This window comes from Malaya genurostris, chromosome 1 (genome assembly GCF_030247185.1).
Source record: "Malaya genurostris strain Urasoe2022 chromosome 1, Malgen_1.1, whole genome shotgun sequence".
NCBI classification, from domain to species: Eukaryota; Metazoa; Arthropoda; class Insecta; order Diptera; family Culicidae; genus Malaya; species Malaya genurostris.
In genome coordinates, this window is record NC_080570.1 from 143940724 (window position 1) to 143962751 (window position 22028).

General features: G+C 37.7%; 5 protein-coding genes across 9 annotated transcripts; 3 read left to right on the forward strand and 2 right to left on the reverse strand.

Annotated features, from left to right (window-relative positions):
• Positions 1-15: 15 nt before the first annotated feature.
• LOC131426031 (ubiquitin-conjugating enzyme E2 H) lies at positions 16-5340 on the reverse strand. Of its 4 annotated transcripts, XM_058588430.1 has the most exons (3): positions 5143-5340; positions 2589-2915; positions 16-1582 (listed from the first exon to the last, which is right to left on the reverse strand). In XM_058588430.1, exon 3 carries the CDS (start codon positions 1528-1530, stop codon positions 982-984), a length of 549 nt encoding a protein of 182 aa, XP_058444413.1. In that variant the 5' UTR covers positions 1531-1582; positions 2589-2915; positions 5143-5340; the 3' UTR covers positions 16-981. The 4 variants fall into 4 exon arrangements, with proteins under 4 accessions (XP_058444413.1, XP_058444416.1, XP_058444414.1 ...); XM_058588433.1 differs by lacking the exons at positions 2589-2915; positions 5143-5340 and adding an exon at positions 2492-2515; XM_058588431.1 differs by lacking the exons at positions 2589-2915; positions 5143-5340 and adding an exon at positions 2340-2454.
• A 3644-nt stretch (positions 5341-8984) lies between these two features.
• On the forward strand, positions 8985-11241 carry LOC131426030 (trypsin eta-like). 2 transcript variants are annotated; one of them, XM_058588428.1, is made up of 2 exons: positions 8985-9934; positions 10056-11241. In XM_058588428.1, the coding sequence occupies exon 1, from the start codon at positions 9024-9026 to the stop codon at positions 9918-9920; it is 897 nt and encodes a 298-aa protein (XP_058444411.1). In that variant the 5' UTR covers positions 8985-9023; the 3' UTR covers positions 9921-9934; positions 10056-11241. The 2 variants fall into 2 exon arrangements, with proteins under 2 accessions (XP_058444411.1, XP_058444412.1); XM_058588429.1 differs by having other exon boundaries at positions 10061-11241.
• On the forward strand, positions 10414-11220 carry LOC131428334 (kallikrein 1-related peptidase b26-like). Its single transcript, XM_058592231.1, has 2 exons — positions 10414-11149; positions 11213-11220. The coding sequence occupies exons 1-2, from the start codon at positions 10414-10416 to the stop codon at positions 11218-11220; spliced, it is 744 nt and encodes a 247-aa protein (XP_058448214.1).
• Positions 11231-13453, reverse strand: LOC131426029 (non-homologous end-joining factor 1-like). The gene is made up of 5 exons (XM_058588427.1): positions 13208-13453; positions 12016-12204; positions 11820-11958; positions 11495-11762; positions 11231-11437 (listed from the first exon to the last, which is right to left on the reverse strand). Exons 1-5 carry the CDS (start codon positions 13379-13381, stop codon positions 11245-11247), a joined length of 963 nt encoding a protein of 320 aa, XP_058444410.1. The 5' UTR covers positions 13382-13453; the 3' UTR covers positions 11231-11244.
• A 3433-nt stretch (positions 13454-16886) lies between these two features.
• On the forward strand, positions 16887-19464 carry LOC131426032 (BTB/POZ domain-containing protein 17). Its single transcript, XM_058588434.1, has 5 exons — positions 16887-17226; positions 17289-17872; positions 17936-18354; positions 18416-18591; positions 18656-19464. The coding sequence occupies exons 1-5, from the start codon at positions 17188-17190 to the stop codon at positions 18917-18919; spliced, it is 1482 nt and encodes a 493-aa protein (XP_058444417.1). The 5' UTR covers positions 16887-17187; the 3' UTR covers positions 18920-19464.
• The last annotated feature ends 2564 nt before the right edge of the window (positions 19465-22028 follow it).

Below are 22028 nucleotides of genomic sequence, written 5' to 3' on the forward strand. Positions count from 1 at the left end.
CCAATAGCGATAGCGTTTTATTTTCTATATTATTTTTATTAATGTTTAAATATATGCGTTTTCTTTTCTTAATATAGATTTTCTTCAAGTAATATTTCATCATTCATCGAAATTACAAACATGACTTAAACGCTACTATTTTTCACCACTTTTTTTTTGTTTCAAGTTTTCCATGTTTTTCTCATCACTTCGTTAGTTTATGTTAATTATAATTATCACCTATCATTACGCACTACTATTAATCAATTATATTAATTAATCATTAATAAACAATCCTCCTACGGTGTGTGACATCTACTGTCAGGAGGGATGTGGTGGTGGTGGTTGTGAAAGTTAAATTGAAGGATAAGGAAAATGGATACTCGGCATAGAGAGAATGGTTTCAAGATCTCGGGAAGATCGTCGCATTGCATGCAACAAAAATATATCGTATGAAACAAAACCAAATTCAAACATTCAATCAATATAAGGTATCGTATCGTATATTGGGCAAATCGAACTGAACCAACCAACAAAAACAAAACGCTTCACGAGTTTACTTCTACGATTGATTCAACACGCTGCTACTAGTGCTAGGGAGATGTTAGTAAACTGTACTCTTACTAAATATTACTAATGTTGTAGCAATTACTTATGTTGCTGGTGGTAGTGACGTAGATAATGTTTATGTAGCTCCAAATGTGAATCTCCTAACAAGCGTAAAATGAACGAAAACTATAAATAAATCTTGCCGTCGACTAACCGAATCCCTATTCCACACATTTAATCACAAAGATAAATTTTGTTGCTTTCTTTTTTCTTTCTTTTTTTTGGTAATGTCGCTCGATTCTTCAATGCACTGATGTACTTGTGTATATATGTTTGGATGACTACGCTTAAACATTTAATTTAATAAAAAGGTTTTCAAATTCTCACCGTCTTCTGCCCTTTGTTTCTATTTGTTTAATAGTAGTAATTGGTAAACATTGAAGCTAGCCGTTGTTATAACTCCATGTCCTGTGCTTCATCTTCACTGAAATCAGACATACTGGACTCGCTGTCGGAGCTTTCGGTAGGTTCCTGGTCGCGCAGTGCCTCCTCTGTGGCGTACCGCCGCACATAGTCCGCCACCTTCTTCTTGTACTCCTCGGGTTTGTGCAGATACATGGCAGCGGCGTCCCCGTTCAGCGGATCCACCGGATTTGGGTAGGTTAGTAGCTGCGGTAAGAACGACTCGAAAATGTTGGACAAATCGTACAGCGCCGTCCAGGCTTGGTTGATCACATCCAGACAGACTGTGCCGGACACTTCGTCGATGTTCGGGTGATAGATTTTGTTCATAAATCCAATGCTGGGCGATTTGAACGGATAGTGCTCCGGCAGATGCACGCGGACCTTCCACACCCCACCCTCGTACGGTGTCCCTCGAGGACCGAAAAATTTGACACAGAACTCATTGAGACCGCCCAGGATGGTGACTTCGTGTTTACTCTCGATCAGCTTGATCACATCGGTGTCCATCCGGCGCTTGCCGGCACTGGGAGACGACATCTTGTCCGGCTAGCGGCTAGCGCTGTTCTGGTAGGTGATGCCGATCGCGAGGCTAAGCCACGGGGGTGAAAGAAAAAAAAAAACAAGTTTAATAATAACAATTGTATAACTTAAAAAAGATGTTTTATAAGGCATTTGTTCGTTTGTTAAAATGCATCTCAAAGGTTACGCGTAATTTGGGGAATATTCTAGTTGCAAGACTAAATACACATGATTTGACTTGCTATTAAGTCCTTCCATTAAAAATATGCATAATACGAGAAACAGTCTATTCCTCAATCTTTTATGCACATTACTTTGACATGTGATCTAGTAATTTTGGAGGTACTTCTAGGGTGAAGGTCTGTGACTATTATTATTTTGTTTAGCCTTTCGTCTTCAACTCATCAGTGCATTAGCAGTTTATTTTGATACAATGCCATGGTTCACTTGCTTTGGCCCTTTAATGCAGTGTCTATACTGACGTCTCCGACGAAAACAGTTCAACACAAACTGCTGATGCACTGATGAGATGGAAACGAAACGAAATACAACATGTGATTTATTCTCTGACGGTTAGCCAGCATAGCTTGCAACTGTCATATCGTAACAATGCTATTTGTTGTTCCACAAATCGATATCTGCTTTGCTGAATGAATCCTTGAGTGGGGTTTTCAGTCAACAAAGAAACATTCCGTGTTTGTTATGGTACTGAAAACAAGTACAAAAGGCATCACTGGGAACCTACAAAACAGACACCATTAAATGGATTAGAACGAATCGACTCAAGTCGTCATTCGCATCGATAGAAATAGACAATCGAGAAGTACCTTCAAGTCGAATACCGTCACTTCAATGCCAATGCCGTCGTCGTGTACAAGCATCACTTTTTGAGACAACCCACCAAACAACAGCACTGTCAACTTTGTAGGGGAAATAAAAAAGCTTCGATTAACTAATCGCTACACCCTGAATACTGAACCTGATGTAACCTTCGCAATCGTAACCTATTGGAGATGTTCGTGCACACACAATCAATTCGCTCGGCTGACAATAAGTAGCAGGCAGAAGAAGATTACCTGTTTATGTCTTTTCTCTCGTCAATCAAATTGACCTGCTATCACACTGCACTCCGAATTGTTTTTAAGCTGCACAGACTAGCACTGGTGATAATGTTTCTCTTTGCACAAAGTGTTCAACTCTTATTAGGCAGCAATAGAAAAAAAAACACGCACTACTCCCAACTCCCAACTTCTGATGATGCTCTCTGCCAATGTTGTGCTGCGCACCAAAAACAAACCAAATGCTCTCTAGGCCACGAGAGCATTCAACATTTTATCAGATGCTAATGCTTTATCGTTTTTGTCCACTTCCTTCATCCAGAGCTGCCAGTTTGCAAGCGAGAGCTGAAATAGAAAGAAAACTAAAGTCAAGTCGGGTGATTTATAAAAAAAAAAATGACAAGAAAAAGAGGTTCCTGGTTGACACGAGGGTGAAAGTTTTAAGGGGGAGTTCCGAAAATGCTAGAAATAATTGTCAATTTCTTTATTTTACTATTCAAAAACAGGAAAAGGTAATGACAATCCACTAGATATATCTGTAAATGTTCGAGGGTTGAATCATTTTTGCCGTTCTCATATATAAAGGTTATACAATCACAGATAAAGCCGACTTTTGAACTAAGGTCCGAGGAAGCGAGTGCCATATTCCATTCGACTCAGTTCGTCGAGTACACAAAATGTGTGTCTGTGTGAATGTAACAATTTTGTGCACTAAATTTTCTCGTAGACGGCTGAACCGATTTTCACAAAATCAGATTCCGGAATTATGTGGTAAAATGCGCAAAATAAATGAAAAAATACCCTCTTATCGATTTTTAAAAATTTAGATTCAAATTAAAAATCTTATAGTCTTATACCTAATTCCTAAATTTCAACCGGATTCGACTTTTGGTTCCGAAATTAAAGGGTGATAAGCTCTTAAAATTTGAAGACGTCGTTAAAAGCGATGATTTTTCGATCGAATGTGGTTGGATCGAATCATAGCTACCTTTGATTTTGCTAGCGTTATGGGGAATACAAATGAAATACGAGGGAAAAAACGATGCGACGTTATTCAGAATAAGGGCGATTAAATTTTATCCACATTCGGCTTTCGACTCTGAAGCTACAGGGCTCTATCCTGCGAGCTCCATTGATGTGAAGGGGATCAATAATCCTGAATAGAACGAACGAGTGAGAGTTAAGGGATTTCTAACAATAAATATCAGTGAATGTTTGAGCCTTCCACATCACGAATCTTAACCATCGAGAGAAGCTTTAGCATTTCGAAAAATAACTTTTCATCGAAAGACAACAAGCTCCTTGACGCAGTTCGAACTGCCGATCATTAAGGCAAGGCAAATTTAAAAACTACTTCAAGCCAATATTCAAATTTAAAAATCACCATTCCATGCGAACGCAACCAGTCAGCCAAAAACATTATTTCCCATATCTCCGAATTGCGGGTGTGATAGATTTTGAGTTCATCTGCGAAGATATCCGCTGTCCACCCAGAGAAAAATTAACATCGTTGAAATACCGCAAGAAAATCAATGAGACGAAATGACTCCATTGTAGAATTCTAGATGTTGTCAAAAACAAAAACTTTGGTAGAGTGGTAGTTTTTCATGTTCTTATTTCCGGAATCAAACTTTGGCATTTTTGAATGTTAGCCTATATTGAGAGAACACTTGCACAATGTTCAAAGTTGTGTTTCAGTCATCTAATAATTTTGATATTTTAATCAGGTAGACGCAACCAATTATTCCTATGCTTTTCCAATTTGATTACGATCTCGACAATTGAATTTATTATTTCCTTACCACAGATCGAAAAACGATGGTGTTAGAAGATAAACAAAAAGCAACCTGTCAATAAGCTGGATCATTTGACAACTATTATGTCGTTTTCGCTTGAGAACACTGACACTGACCCAGGGTAGTTTCATCAAACAAACACTTTTCACGAAACTGTGTTGATTTAGCACTTAGCAACGGGGGTTTGAGCAAACCTGATATAACAACCAGGTTCGAAACTGACTCGATTTTCAGTTCAACAACGTTAAAACTAGGTTCGAAACTAGCTTCAAACAAACGGTTTGACAGCAGTTAGAGTGGAAACTGGGTTAGGTTTGGCATCAAGCGAAAACGACATTAGTTAATACATATCAATTCAAATGTTATTAGAATTGTAAACAAGCCGCATGATTTTTTAAATCCTTGACGAAATCATAGCTTTCATTAAATTCATTTTTTAATTGAAATACTAAATCTCGAAAGAAACACACAATATATGTGTTGTGAATCTGACCGCACTGTCGTTTTTTTAGCTCCCTAGAAGTGACCAATACTAGCAGCAATATAGAAAAATAAACTTACTTCTCTGTCGCTCACTAGCTGCTTCTTCTCTTTCCCTCGTTCTTTGTTCGTTTGATCGACATTAGCGAGTTACGAGAGAAGGGAAGGCAGAAAGTAAAAATATTGTTCATAATGAAAAATAAAAGTCGTCAATAAAATCTCTATACGGAAATCAATCGATCGATCCAAAATCCTTAACCAGCAATCACGAAAAGCAGAGACAGAACTTGCATTACCTGCTACTTTCCGATCAGCAACTATCCTTGAGAATCGTTTTGCACTCCACACAGTTCCAAGCAAACTTCGACAATGAGGTGAAAACAGCTGAAAATTTGTCTCCCCTCTGCACACTGCTGCGTCGTAGTCGAAACGATCGTCGCCTTCTTCAACTTCAACCGAGTCGAGTCGTGCTTGGTGTGCTGCTGCTGATGACTGGGAAACGCAAAAATCAGAAGTAGTCTTTCGTCCTAGTCACACTACCGCAGCGAGGGGCAGTTTGTTATTTAGCTCTTTCTATATCCCACAACATCGCACAACCCGCAGTGACTGACCAAAACAACATGGTGCTCAATTCACGCGCGGAGAGCTTTGAGAACGCGTGAATTTTATTGCTAGGCGATGTTTTAGTTTAAATGCACTCACGTTGAACTTACTGAACAACAATGTGCTAAAAGGCCTGGAGGTTTGACATCAAAGTTTAACGGCGTTTGAAACGCTGAAACAAACAGTGAAGCAGAGATGTTCTGTTAATCGAACGATTATTCATCGATGATCGGTTTTACGCGTTTTCATTGCAGAATTCTGTAAATAATATAACAATTCATACAGTAAATCAGAATAGTCGCCGAGTACGGTAAAAATCACACTGTCCATAAGATAAAATTGTCATCCAATTACCGAGCTTCTGGAAATACTGATTGTCGTGAAAACTAGCTGTCAAACAGTTAGACAGAAAGTAACTTCATATCATTATGTCATCAGCTGTTGGAAATTCGGTTAGAAATTGCGAGTTTACTTTTATAATTTTTGAACATTGACCGTTTACTTCAGTCTATATGTGATGAGGGGAACAGTAAAACAGTCAACAAGTTGTTATAGTTTATTTCGATCGATTAGCTCGAAAAAAATCTTATTTAAAAATGTCTTCGAAAATTATAATGTCCTGATTAAAATTTAATTTTGTTCAAGTTTAATTTTTGTAATTTTTTCTGGCTGATATACACCCCGATTCTGTACACTCTTACCAGTCGCTACCTAATTTTGGGTCAAAACCTACCTAAAATCAACTAAAGTGCATCTCCCCAATTTTGGGTAACGAGTGATGACATCAAAATTTAGGTAAATGTAAGTTCAGTACAAGTGTTATGGCATACAAAGAACGCTACCCATTTTTACCGATCAACTCAAAGTTTGAGCAGAAACGACCTAATTTTGGGTAGCTTATAGAAGAGCTCGACAATAAGTGATATCTCCTCAAAAAAAAAAAAAAAAAAAAAATAGGTAGAAATGATTTTCAGAGTAAATCGTTCGAATCGGATTGTTTCGATTCGAATTCGAAATTTGGATTTCTGCAGCTCGATCGAGTTCGAGTTTTCCATACAAAATACTCGATCAAATTAGAGAATGCAAATTTTTACATTCGTCGACAAAATCCGATTCGATCGAAATATGTACAGAATAGGGGTGATAATTTTATTGTCGGTTCCCGCTATGGTTATCGTGTTTCCAAACTTCTTAAAATTTTACTATAACAGCAATGATGGAATTGTAGTTGATTTTACACAATTTAGTAGTTTTTTATTCAGCTATTTCATTTTTATGCTTGACGAAAGTACTAAAGCTAACGGATCATGGAAGAATTGGAATGGAAAGTTATACCAGCTGTTAATAATATTACCATGAACAATCGTTAAACAAGACCCTCGATATAGTCCATTTCAGAATTATAACAGTTAGAAAGAGCTCCGGTGTATTAACACGCAATATTGACATGACATCAAACAACGATGAATTTACATTAATTTTGCGGGTTGCAAAATAGAGGAAACGACATAAACAGGAATTATTTAAATTATTGAAACTTGAATAAGTTTTAAATCAAAGTTTCAGATTGTTTTATTTTAAATCCACTAAATCTCAATGTAAGTAAAAGTTCTTTGAGTTGTCAGTAGTGTAATAAACAATATTGAAATCCCAATTGAAATGGGAAGGCGTAACTAGAATACTATAAACTAATTTCTAGAACAAAATGAGTCAGTCTACAAATAACTGGAATGAGTGCAAAAAAAAACATGTGCGTTGCAAAATAATCAAAGAATATTTGCCCCTGTGCATTACTACCAATACCAGAAGAAAATAAGCGAATCTAATAAGGATGCTTGGATGACATATAGAAGCTAAATCTAAGATCATGATTTTGAAGGCCGCATTTTAATTCAACTTTTGTAAACTTGGAACAACATTACCAGGAATTTCAAGAGATGATTAGCAAGTTCGAGTCCTATCTCTGAGGAAAATTTGTTCATTCTTTTCCATCCCAACTTATCATCCAAAGTTTTCCATTGAATACTGATTGATAGTTAAGCGTCTTCAAAAGTTGGTGGTCGTTATGCGATCCGACAGATCTTTTGTAAATCCGGCAGCTACTTCTAGGCCCGACACTGTCGAGGTTAGAGATGCCTTTTTCAAATCTGTGTTTCAAATAGAAAAATCTGTTATCATCTGTGATGCATAGTTTCGTTATAAATCTGTGAGAGGCATTCTTGAAATTTGTCAGTTTAGTAAAAGAATCCTTAGACTCTGTAGAAATCTACGGATTTTAAAAAGCTCTGTGATCTGTGACGCAGAGTCTGTTTAGTAAAATGCAAGAAAAAACTGTTGTTTTAAAGAAAAATCTGTGAATATGGTAACCCTGACCTAGGTCCGTGTAGGTGGTAGCCCTAAAAGTAACTAAACCGAACACTGAATCTGAACGGAATGAACGACACACAAGCGTAATGAAACGAATGTAGGTAAAGATAGATTTCAGAAAGTTGGAAGGACAAAAGTTCTTTTCGAAGACGAAATGTAAAAATAAGATGTAGCAATGGTGTGAGGAGAGGACCTTTACAGATTTCAATACATTCACCAGAACAAAGCTGCGGGTAGATAGTTCAAGTTTTTGTACTAATTAGTCTTTGAACTAAAAGCTCTGAAGGAAAGAGTGCCATACACGCATGCTACTATTTATCTACACACAATTTTGATCGGATTTAGCTAGTAGCCAAAAGGCACTGTAGTGGTACCGAAAAAAACAGGGTGGATTGAATCGGAAATGCTCTTTAATTGTCTTGGTTGAGAAATCTCACGTTTTTTATGATAACGGCCAATAAACCATCCGCCAACGTCCACTTTGAAGAATTCATTACTCACTGAGGAAATAGATAAGTTTTCTTAGTCTCTATTAGTTATAGTCCGTCAGGAATTATTGACCATTATTACAACATGTTCAGAATTATTTGCTTCGCGTGAGTGGAGTAAGTCATACCGTTCCCTTGTGTACTCTTATAGTAATTAAGCGGAAATGGAGCCTTGCAAATATTGAATTTTGCTGTATGATGTGGCCGCAATTTGCTCGTCAGTCTCCTTCCAGTTGACTTCCCGCTTCTCCTGCTATTGTAACAAACCTGTTGTTATCACTCCACAATTGTTTACTCTGAAGGGATAGAAGAGCACGATCAACGGGAAGAACAAAATTTGTTTTCAATTTTTTGGTTCAATGACAACTACAATATACGGTAGCGAAAAAAAAATTGCAGAAAAGTACATTTTTTTCATCTTATGCACCTAAATATATTGTATTTTTTTATCCTTGGAGCGGCTTCATTTCAATTTCATTTGCTGTTTTTTTTCTGTAAAATATGCAATGTGACGAAATTACCATGAGATTACAATTTAAGAATTGCAATTCCGGTATCGAAATTAACTTATGTAAGGTATAATCGACAAAGGGGACTTTCAGGCTGCTTCAGTATGGGAACTGATAAGATATTGTACCGGTTGCACTATCGAAATCGTATTAAATAGCCAATATTGTACAACTGATTGTTCAGTTTTAATCGAATATAGCTCCTCAATCATGCTCGGTAGTCGGATAGCGATCTTACTTTGTGTGGCCTTTGGCTGGGTGCTGATGGTTTCTGGGTACGCGTTCGATGGAAGCGATTCACGAATTATTGGAGGAGCGAACGTGACCGGTAATAGCAGTTTATATTTAGTGTCTATTCGATTGGCTGGAAAAGATTTTCACTGCAATGGAGCGCTGATCTCGTCTCGAGAAGTTCTAACGGCCGCCCAATGTGTGTACAATGGGAACACCCTTCGAAATATCAGCGAGTTTCAATTGGTACTTGGAACATTGACGAATTCCAATAGCACAAACGGGACCACCGTTCGTTCGGTTTGGAACGTTTGGCCGCACACCGGTTACAACTCCACAACCCGTGCCAATGATTTGGCTATTCTTCGCTTGAATCAGGCAGTGTCTGTAAAAACGATAAACGTGGGAGATGCCAGCCCGGCTGTGAATCGTACTTGCACGTTATTTGGATGGGGGGCAAATTCTACCAACGGTAAACCCGTCGGTACACTTCAGAGCATTAATTTGCAGGTGCAATTGAATTCATCGAATCACTGTGTGAAAGCTGCTGGGAATACACCTTTAAAAGATGGAATGCTTTGTGCGGGAGATCTTCAAGCAGGTCGTGGAGCCTGCACCGGGGACTTGGGAGCTCCATTGGTTTGTGGTGATCGACTGTCCGGAATTCTGTCCTTGACCGGTGGATGTGGAGGTGCGAATGAAACATCAATTTTCATCGACACCGCACAATATACAAATTGGATTACGAATATGACAAAACAGCCTGTGAAACCGCCAAATACCGATAATGGACCTGGTACCGGCGCTCACAATGTGGTGCAAGTTTCACTGCTATTGTTATCTGTCGTGTGTACACTAGTAATGACGAAAAAATAAGAGTGCAAATTTAGGTTAGATTTGTAAATGTAGAATATATCGTATCTTGAAAACATAAGAATCCTTCATAAGATCCGTAGAATATAATAGAATAAAAAAAAATACAATTTACTTGTTTGTTTTCATGTTATTAAGGGCAGCAGACTGATGGCATACATTTTCGACAAGTATCAAGTAGAGCATTTTGGAGCCTAGGAGGTTATTTCAATACTTTTAGGTGAAACTCCTGCAAATGGTAACCCTAATCAGACGACATGTTTCACTTGAGTGGGAAGTGGATGGTTGTTATCAGATAAAATAGATAACAAAATGATACATTCTGACAATTAAGAATCAGTCTACCAATTCAGTTGATGGGTTTCGCGTGATCTTTGAAGATATAAAGAAAACTGGCAAAACTTTGGAAATGTTTTACGGTTAGTGTGGTATCAACCAGAAAATTTTATATGTCGTATACTGAAAAAGTGTTAACCACGACCAAATGTTAATATACATGATTGTTTCCTTACTTCTGCCGATACGTTCACTCAGCTCAATTTTCCCTGAATCTCGTCGTCCACGAATCATCGGCGGAAGTAACGCCATACTAAGCGAGTTTCCCTACATGGTATCCATTCGATTGGCGTCGCAGGAAACCATCGCGTTCGGAGAGGGATTCTACTGTAGTGGAGTTTTGGTGTCTTCGAAAGATGTTCTCACCAGTGCCATCTGCGTACAGAATGGCAGTGGGCAACGGTTACCAGAGGAAATCAAACTCGTGTTGGGAATTACATCGAGGACTAATAGCACTGGCATGATTGAGGCGAGCGCCAATATAATATGGACTACAGCAAGCCTAGCAATTATGAGACTAACAACAGATGTAACCGAACTTAAGCCGGTAGTGTTAAATGAGTTTAAACAACAAGCTGGGAAGCAGTGTCTTCTGGTTGGGTGGGGAGCGAATAGTAGCATCCGGTATATGGTCAATGATATGCAAGAGGTGTACGTAAGAATCACCACAGATAACTGTCCGGATGGTATGATATGTGCAGGCGGAGAGAGAATTGGATCCGGAGCTTGCTTTGGAGATATTGGATCCCCGTTACTGTGTGATGGCTCGCTAGTGGGAATAATGGGCAGTGAACCGAAACAGTGCGGTGGAACTGTAGTTGCTTTCCACAGTATTCTGCGTCACTATAACTGGATCAAATCGCAAATTGCTAGAGCGGAAGCGGTGACCTGGGTTGGTAACATAAATGGAAGATTGATTGTCATCGTTTCTATATTTTTATCCTTGATTATACATACAGAATTTTAAAAATAAATCAATATATAAATACATTTACAGTTTCGTTATTTTCCTTACTTTAACGCTTCCTCTACTGCCATTCAGTTCACTGATGCTATCATTGGGTTTGCCTACATCGAAGCTGGTATTATCGGTTCTTGGAATCACCTTTTTATCATCTTCGTCAGCTAAATCCAGCGGAAGTCGTTTTCTCGACAGAAACGAAGATGGCAGCGTTTTTGGTATCCTGCAATAAAATACCGTTGGAAGTTCGTGTTCTTCCTGCGTAGCAATAAGCACAAACCTTTGTTTCGCATAGAGAGCATCTAAGCCTTTTGCACGGGTTCCTGGACTTCTTTTGGTCGGCGATAGTGCAGTTGTGCTAGATAATTTGGTCGGGCTCGCTTGCTTTGCGCTTGATTCATTGAATTGTATCTGCAACAGTTTCATTAGACTAGCTCGGCGTTCCTTGTTTTTGATTAATTCTAGCACTTTCAGTCCCTGATCCGGGAAACTAAGTGGAAATGTTTTACAAAACTTTGTTTCATCGAATTTCGTAGTTGCAACTAGATCTGAAAAGAAATTCTCATAACAAAGCAGGAATTGTATGCGTAGTTTAGTACGGATACTTCGTTTAAGGATGGCCCCTTCAACTTTATACTGCTCAATTTCAATGTCCTTCTTCAATAGCATGTCTTTGAGAGTACAATTTTCTTCATGTAGAAGAAGGAGCGTACGCCAAACGGGTAGTAAAATATTTTCGGACAGCTAGAAAGGAGAATTCACTAATTTTACTTTGCGAAGTGGATCAAACTTCATTCCTACCTCTTCACGACTAGCCTGCTTTAGCTGCAAGTTGAATGTCACAGGAATCCCCGAAACGTAATACTTCATGTTGAGACACATTTCGAAGGAGCTGTCGTTACTTTCCTGTAGGTTATAGCCATCCGCTCTCCTAGCTAGCAGGGTTTCGTCCACTATGTCTGGCGAATATTCAATTATCGCGTTGTTTTTCTATTCGTGGGTAGAATATGAAAGTCTGGGTGAATTTCATAACGATTTATCGATAAGTAAATGTTTAGTAATTTCGAATTCTGCAATAGTCGCAAAAGTCAATTATCATATATTTGAGCTCCAACATGGAAGAGTTATTAGTAAATAGGACCATTGAACTAGCTATGCGATTGTCCTGTATACTAAGAACTAATCGTATTGGAATTCTATAGAAGCAGCGTATATACTTTTCCTAACCGTACACTGACCTATATAGTTTATTAAATAACGGCAGAAAATTCCATTTGTAATGAGTTAATGTTGCTTTAGAATGAATTTTACTGGTTCCGACTGTAATTTGCATTCAATTAGTAGATGTGTGTTTCAGTAGCTCAATCGGTACTTTGTGATCCAATGATTCTTGGTTCAAGTCGCCGCTGTCGCCATCAGCTTTTTTTTTTTTTTCATTTCTTTGAATTTCATGCTATGGAATATTCAAATCAGACTATATCACCTGTTCTTGCACGTAAGTTTGCGTGAACTACGACGCTTCATTTATGTACATCTTATGATGTATAATCCCATGTTTTTTCGAATTTCTCGCTTATACAGAAACCTATAAATCCCTAAATTTGATCCGTCTTCCAAAAGCATTAACAGATACTGATATTATGTATGATGTCTAATTGGCTAGACAATTTTATAGAGTGTGAAAATACTGATTGCTTGTACTAAAATGGTATTTACAGTATCAGACAAAAAATTAAAGCTCATTTTGTCATATTCTATGCTTCAAAATGGAATAAACGTAGATTACCATATGGTTGTTAGAAACGCCAGCATCAAAAAGTTTCAGAAAATAACACTCATAGCGCACAGTTGGTTACCCTATATCGTTTCATTTTTCAAATAACACCTTAGTAACTCAATGAACTTTCACCTCCCCTGATGAGTGCGTGTATTGAGCTTTCGGCTGAGGGCACTCTTTTTTTTAATTGAATACGATCTCTCACTCTCTGTTTACCTTTTCTCGTTCGATCAGGTTTGTGATAGATATCGTTTCACTCCAAAGTTGAATCATATCGAAAATACTACATTGCAATAGCAGCTCCGCTGCGCTTGGTTGCTCTTCTCTATCGTTTACTCGCTGGATGTGGACAATGTAGAACTTATCGTTGATTTTTAAAAATTCTTGCATTTTGATTGTTTGCAACTGAAATACACAACACAAAACTTTGTATGTAAAAATTGGTTGATGCCCCGTTTACACTTCTGCTGGTTGCCAGCATGCTAGTGTCAGTGTACTGCCCTCTTAGGAAAAAAACGTTCAACGGTGGTCCTTCGTTGGTCTAATACTTTGGATCATTGGACCACAGTTGAACGTTTTTTCCTAAGAGGGCAGTACACTGACACCAGCATGCTGGCAGCCAGCAGAAGTGTAAACGGGGCATGACAGGATACTCAAAGCTGTCAAAAAATGATTTAAAAAAGACAGCATGATACTGTCATTATTTTAGTTATGCTGTTTTTTTTAAGAAGGGCGATAGTTACAAAGTTAAATAAATCGAGTTTTAAGTTTTTATCTCACGTAGGGTAACGGAGGTGTTTTGGCCCACTTCAGGATTGATTTTATTTTTGCTCACTTTGTAAACATATCCACCAGATGTTGTAATATCTTTAGAAAACACTTCCGCGATAGGTAATTCAAATTGATTAGATTCAAATTGATGCTACATAGGTTGCTTAACATCAATTAAATTAATAAAGTTTGTTAGGTGGGCCCAAGGGGCAAATCACTCTAAACTTTGTCTGAACTCAAACAAGTTTTACCGGGAGTAAAAAAGTTTAGCAGGGATCTCGCTGGATTAGAATGGGATTAGAGAAGTTTAGCCGAGATCTGGAAAAGCATTATTTTGACATAAGAAGCTGTGAACGTGGGAGCAGAGATGCCAGATATTTTTCATAGAAAACCTGTATTGTTTTGTATAAAAAATCTGTATTTATCTGTATTCAGAAAGGAAATTTCGGAAATAAAATGATGTTTGAAGATGTTATTCCATTAGATTATTATTATAGAATGGCAGATGCAAAGAGCATTCCTTTATATCGTAAGTTCTTGCCGCACGGACATGAACATTCAACGACGAAATTTAATTGTTTTTGTTATCAACCACAATTGAATTGTAAATCCATATACTTTTTTCGTTTGAAAATGATGACTTGGAATTCAAACATGGAATTCAAACGCCCATTACGCAAGGTCAAGTCAGGTCATACAACTTTTCAGTCTGACAATAAAGTTTCATGACGCTGCACGAAAAAATTTTCATTTGAATATGGGTAATCAAACACGCTCAGACGGAAAAGTCTCATTATTTCTTTCTTACTTTTTGTGGTATCTGTATAAATCTGTATTTAATTTGAGAAATTTGTATAAAATCTGTACTCTGTATTAAATCTGTAAGCGCATGTAAAAATCTGTATAATACAGATAAATCTGTATAAATGGCATCTCTGCGTGCGAGCTCGAATGACAGATACACTTCAAACAAGATTAGGCAAAACTAGGTTGGATTAGTTTTAAATTACCCAAATTTATCTAGACTAGTTGGGATTAAAAGAGATTAGAGAAAATTGTTTTGGAATGACATGAGTTTATTAGTATGAGATTGTCTAGAGTTTAGAGGGATTTGCCCCTTGGGTGGGCCAAAATATATGAAGTGGCCTTAATACGTGAAAGTGACTATCTTCATTTTTTTTTTCGAATATTAATAAAGCTATAAAGCTATTAGACACATGTTGTCATTTGAAATATTTTTGATAGTTCGATACGACTCCCTATCACGACGCCATCTTGAATTCAAAAATCAGCTGATTGCAACATAAATATACAATAAGCAATGCAATCGTTTTACGGGTTTTCCTTGTTTTTCACACCAAAGTTGGAAATAGTAACTTGTCGGGTCAGCTAAAATAGTGTTTTGGGGCATCAAGTCAGCTGTTTTTCAAAGGAGGGCGGAACTAACATTGACAGCAAATGGAGAAAAACATCGATGAATGGTTCGATTTTGGTTTTGATTCCTATTTAGAAATTATCGGATTTTCTCAAATCTAATTATGATGAGTCTATGTATTGTTGGTTTATTTTCAAAAGTTTAAACAAGTTTCGCTCTTTTTCGATTTGTTTACTTTTGTGTCTCCTGTGCGCTCAATGAAGTTACGCTCTCGTGCATTTTCTCGTGAAATAAACTGTTATTTCAAAATTAAGACAAATCTGCGGGTAATTTTATCGTCTCATTTATTATTTCTAGTAGTGAAAATTTCTAAAATGATGTAAAATGATGACAAGAAAATAGCTTCGCCCTGTTTGTTGGCATGCAACACGGAGGGCGAAACTGACGAAAACAAATGGAATAACAGTTTAGTTTTTTATAGTTCTTTGTATTACTAAAATAAAAATTTTTGAAGAATCAAAATTTTCACGCAAAATTAGAGGATTTTTAAGTATTGAATTGTAGGAAAGAGAATATCAATTTGTTTACCTTCGAAAGATTCTCCCTTTTTATAAGAACAGCTGAAGTGTAAGAAATTTTCACAATTTGTGAGTCGCGATGAGTATCAAAACATCACAGTGTTTGGGGATCAAAACGTGAGGAGTCCAATGCAATCGGGGTACTTGCAAATAACTGGTGATGACACACATGTACAACTAATATAAATATACTTTTGTTTTACGTTCCGTCTTAGACTCGTCAGTGCATAGCAGTTTCTGTTGAACTGTTATGTCACTTAGAAGTGCAACATAAACAGTAAAACCAACGTAAAGTAAAGTTAATGCTATTTGAAAAATTTTGCCAAATTTTCTATTTTGTACTACAGTGTAACGTCGTTATTAACGTGTCGAATGAAAACGTTGATTTCGGCTTATATAGGACGATTCGGGTAATACATAAAGTATTCGAAATACGTATCTGTGATGTAACGTTTATTATGCATTTTCAATATGCATTGTTGTGTATCGTGACGTCAATGTGGTAGAAAAAAACGCTCAAATGATAAATTATTGAATATACTATTATCAGTAATAAATATTTCCTGATAATATAAAATTCGCTACTTTTAGTTATCTTTTTGTTGCTGTATCACAAGATAAATTACCATTGACGCTCACAATTCTTGAGCACTTCTATAACAACGAATTCGAAAATGCGGCAACTCTCCCAGAGCACCTACTTTAACTTATCTTGTGACTGTTAGAATAGTTTCAATATCTTAGCGAACGTTCAATGAAACTTTAACAGCAAGTGACAGTATCTCTTTGATTTCAATTATTGTGAAATGTATATGAAGATTTTCAACACGGGGGGTGAGTATAGCGTGATGGGTTAGTCGATACTCTCCACAAAGCCCACCTGGGTTCGATCCCTTACCCCTCACATAAGGTCAGAAAGCATTTCTGGCCCGAAGAGGCGAATGACCTCGAAGTTAAAACCTCTATAATTGAAACAAAAAGAAAAAGATTTGTTTTTTGAAGAGCTGTGAAATAAATGTCGAAGCGGCTCAGTAAGCAACGACAGAGAAAGTTAAAAAAGTGGAACTGTCATTTTCTGTTACGAAATTGTTTTGGAAAATTTATCGAGAATATGCATTTTTGAACTTTTACTTTTTTAATCTTTGGAAAAAAACTGGCATCTCTGCTCGGGAAAAGTGAGACGAGCTCAATTATCTGTCAGATTGGAAATTGCGATTGAAGTAAATATCAACAAAAAATCAATTCCGAGGATACCATTCGGTAGAATTCGAAATATTTTATCCAAATTAATTTTCGTATCTCAAAAGACACTGTCTGAGGCAATTGATATAGTGCAATAGGAAAAGTGTGCGCGATTGTTTCTCACTGTACTGTGAAAACGAATATGAAATTTTCTTAAATAGACTGGTTCAATTTCCGTAGATTGTTACTGAATTCATTGGTTGAAATCTCCACATTCATTGTTGTTTATCATGGAGGAACAAGTTAGTCAAGATTCGTGTGACGTTGAGGTAAGGATAACATTTTTCACATGTTGAAATAAGAGAAATTTTATTCATGTCTTCTTGGCTAGATGAATAACTCCAAAGGAGTTCTGTTGAAGATTGCTAATCTGTACGCTGAACAACTGATGTCCGACGTTGTTCTAGTGGTGGGTTCTAATCGATATCCAGCCCACCGTGTGATTCTGTGTGCCAGTAGCGACGTGTTTCAAGTTATGCTGATGAATCCGGAATGGAACGAGTGCCGAGAAAGTGTCATCGAGCTGAAGGAAGATCCCATGTGCTCGATGGTTTTCCCGCAATTCCTGAAATACCTGTACGTTGGACAGATTAAAGTATCCCTTCAGACAGTGATGCCAATGCTGGAGCTGGCCGATAAGTACAACATAAAAGATTTAGTGGAACTCTGTGTGGACTATATGCTCAAGCATGTGGCCAAAGCTGCGACACAGGGTTACCTGGTGTCCTGGTTTCAATACACGATATCGTTTGGCACCAATCACGTTCAACTGACGCAAGCACTGCAGAATTTTCTGAAGTGGAATTTGGATATTGTTTCGGAGTCCAACGATTTCAATGAGCTGTGTGGGATGATCCTGGTGAGGTTACTGCAGCAGAATGATCTGGTGGTGCAAAGCGAGTTTGTACTGTTTGAGTGAGTTTGGTTATATTTAAAAACAAACGAAAAAGTTTCACTTAATTGAGCATTTCTGTACAGATATTTGGAAAAGTGGCTGCTGTATAAAAAGGATCAATTGGATAAGGAACTGGAGATGACCGAAGAAGAGAAATTGTATGAACTAGTCAGTACGATTGAGGCGGTATTTGTGCACGTTCGTTTTGCCATGATGTCTTTGTCTGAGCTGGCAAAGATTTTGCTCCGGCCGATCATGCAGTACCACAAAGAGTTCTTCGTAGAGCGAGTTGCCATTGGAATGAGCTACCATTCCGGACAGGAAGAAGGTATCCGGAAAATTCGGGCTCAGGAAAACGGTGCATTGCAGTTTACACCACGTCTGTATACCACCGATATTTGGGGTTTCAGCATGCGAATCAGCGACTTCGAACAAATCGAGAATTATACCAATTTTGTTGGACTGTTCTTCTCCCAGAAAGATCTGTCGGAGTGTCACGAAGGTTGTTGCCTTGTTGCGTTAATTTATTGACAGTTCTTAAATTCAGTTTTTACACTCTGCAGAACAAAGCGTCGCATGGGAAATTGAATTTTTCCCCCGAGGTGTTCGCTATAACCGTGCCAAGCTGATAGGAGTCTTCAATACACCGGTCAACTCGGAAATCCCTGAATCGATTATACGAACGGTTCGATTAAAAGTGCTGTGCCAAGAGCGTCTCGAAGAGGAACAACGTTTCACGGTAAGTCGGATGGTTACGGGTTATTCAAACATGCTGTAATTTGATTCGCGTTGAACCTCCGCAGATTGGCGTTTTGATCAGTGGCATCCAGAACAAGATCACCCACGTGCGGACTTGTCACGTCCGAACGGCGTACTTCTCCAACGAGTTTCGGGTGCTGCACATCGATAATCTGATACCATACGAAGAGCTGCAACTGAGTGCCGTCAACCTGAGCTCGCATTTGATCGGTGAGAAGCGAGACACGATCCAGTTGCAGGTGGTGATTGCTCCGCTCGGGGAATACGCTTGCAGTGAGACGCCACCGTTCGAGTTTAGAAATTTATAACAATAAGTGGTGGGGATTCAGGCGTTTAGCTGCAACACCGACAGTACCGACATTAGTCTACATACATGTAGGCGTTTGGTTGTTCGGGGCAGTTTTAGTTCGTAAATAAAACCTAGCGCTATCCAGAGTCATCCTAGTATATTCAGTTTATTGTTTTCTGATTGTATCTAAAGAGATGCGATTGAGCACAGAAATAGTTTTTCTCTCGCTGTTTTGACCTTTTGACTTTGTTACAAGCGAATGTGTTTTTTTTTAAGTTTTTCTATAGTATAGAAACTTGTCAGTCGCGAGAAAGAGCACGCACTGTGACAAATCGTGGAAGCTAAGTGCCACTTTGAAGTAACTAGATATACAAATGCCAAGTTTCGCAGTTATATACGTCAAGTTTATCGTTCATGTGCTAATATTTCACATCAAACAAGTATTAGGAGTTTACCTACAAAACTCATGGTTGTTTATTTACTACATTCGTAGAAGGAAGGCCCTTTTGAACAGCGATACAATTTCAGTGAATAAATGTGTTCAATGTAAAAAAGCCTTACAAATACGAGCCTCCCTTGTCTGCAAATGAGAAATTTTCCTACTTGTGCGCAGTTGATGCGCAGCGATCTGGACCGGCTGCATCATGTGCGCGCACCGTTTTATTAATTAGTTTCATTAGGAAAATTGTAACTGTTTTTCCGATCGATAATGTTGAGAGCGAATGAAACTGCACTTCCACCGTTTTCTTTGTTGTGCATTTTGCTACCCATATCTGTCCGTACAGGTATCTATGGATATGCCTATCCGTTGGATGCGTAACAAAACGGTGATGGAGTGCAGCACGACGCGCGAAAAACTGCGATCATAAATGGGAGTTTATATATATATATATATATATATATATATATATATATATATATATATATATATATATATATATATATGTGTTCCGAAACTTTCGATACCCATATGGTAGGTAGCAGCACTACGGCAACAATTTTGTTCTCAATCAATAATCATTCGTTTATGAAACGAACGGCATGATGGAGTTTTCAATGGCACACGATTAACCGTTTTCTGTTTGATCCAGCAAATTTATGGTATAGACTACGGATATAGTTGTACAAGTGGATCAAATAATCTGGATGAACTGGATCAAAACGCTCGATCCGCACATTTCACTGGATTGGCGGCCTCTAATTATGGTTAACATATCCATTCTAAATACCGATACAATTTAAAAAATAATACTGATTGATGAAAGCGGTTGTTCAATAGAGAATTCCATTGTTTTATAGATATTGTTGCATTAAGGTTCTACCAAATACAAATTATAATACGGAGTACTTCGACACATTTTCAAGGACACATTTTGCATCGTGCGGTACACTGTCATGATACATTGTCAGAGTGACAATGTACTTTAACGAGTTTTCTATAAAACTAGCAACACTGAAGGGTAAGAACAAGTTCACCATAGTTACTGTTTATTGTAGTGAAAAATAAACTTGAACTATGTTGTTGTGTATGAGATATGGTTATTCCATATCGGATTTTATTTTTTGTCCTCCTTGGCTTTTCAGAAATTTGCTCCTTGGCTTTTCAGAAATTGCTAAGTATTATATGTTAGAATGTCTCGACACTGTTCACCGAATCGTTATGGTAGCCATCCGTTCTTCTCATTGCAAATCAATCCCGTCAGAGCAGTAGGAATTTTTCCAACATCTGCTAAATGCGGGGAACCTTTACGTCATAATACTAATAGAAAATAATTCAATTAATAAGTTTATCCATCATGAAAGAAAAACTGTTGTGTCTGCCACCGTTCGTGCTATAATCAATTTGTCTGGGTCACGCATAGCTGAGTGACTATTGGGAAAACGCATACACAGCTTGCATTTGTTTTTCTTTTAACTTTTATTTTATCGTGTAGAGCGCTAATCGCTGTTTCAGTGGTACGTATACGAATCGTACCCATGTTCCACACCAAGGCTCGTTTATGAAATAAAGTCCCATCACTGCCAAAATATATCGCAATTCTTAATCCATCGATTAGCTTTAGTGTACCTTTGAATTTGTTGCAATACAACAACGGAAAACAAAAACAAACAAACTTGTTTTGCGCCGTAGCAACTAGCATAAAGCGTTGCCAGAAACGATCTCCTTCCACATTTTCAAACTATCGCAACGAAAGGGAGTAATTTGCTAGGCTTACTTGTTCAGGCTGTGAACCAAACATTGGCGGTTCGTTTGTATGGGACTTAGGGATATTATTATTTGTATTTGGTTCTACATTCAATCTTAGGAAAACAGCAGTTTTCTCCGCTATTGGCAAATTGTCGCAAAGCTGATTTACCGGTAGCGACACCTGCCAATGAAAAATGGAACCAAGAAAAGGAGGATTCTTTCGGAAATTTTCATATCGGCAGTAGTGATTTGCAACATTTTTATCGTTTATTCAAGAGTACAAATAGATATTAGCAATAAAAGTACACTCGGAGTAGAAGAAAATCGATTTCAAAGTGATTACTACTACTTAGGTAAGGTTAGGTTTTTTCGGATCAACATTTTTTTTAACAGAAACCAGTGTAATGTGGATTTCTCGAGTACTAGAATGTATAGCGATCGAGTACTATTTATTTTGGGTACTTTATTTATTATTTTCAGGCATTTGAAAAATGGTTTCAAACCAAGTTTAATGCTCTATTCTGAATAAACGGTAGATTTCGCACAATGAACTAAGATCAACATTACCAATTCAGAGTAAAAACTTTTTCTTCAACTTCTACTATGATTTTTCAAATGAATTTGCCCGTTTTTATACGAAATCGTTGAAAAGGTTGAGTAATTAAAAATTTTGCTACCGATTTGACAGCTCTTGCTGAAAGTATCATCTCTAAACAAGCAGCGCCTCTATATTTCAGTTTTACGACCATGTGCCAATTAAACGACGTCAACCGATGCGAATTTAACCCCCAAAATAAACGAAATCAACCGTTCGAAGCGCTATCTTCATATTATTGTCGGTATTGTCAGATTTACGTTATCAGATTTATATGAAATGCGTGAAAATTTAATTTTGTCAACTGTGTGATTTAAGCTGAAAATCTAAAATTGGTCTGCCGCA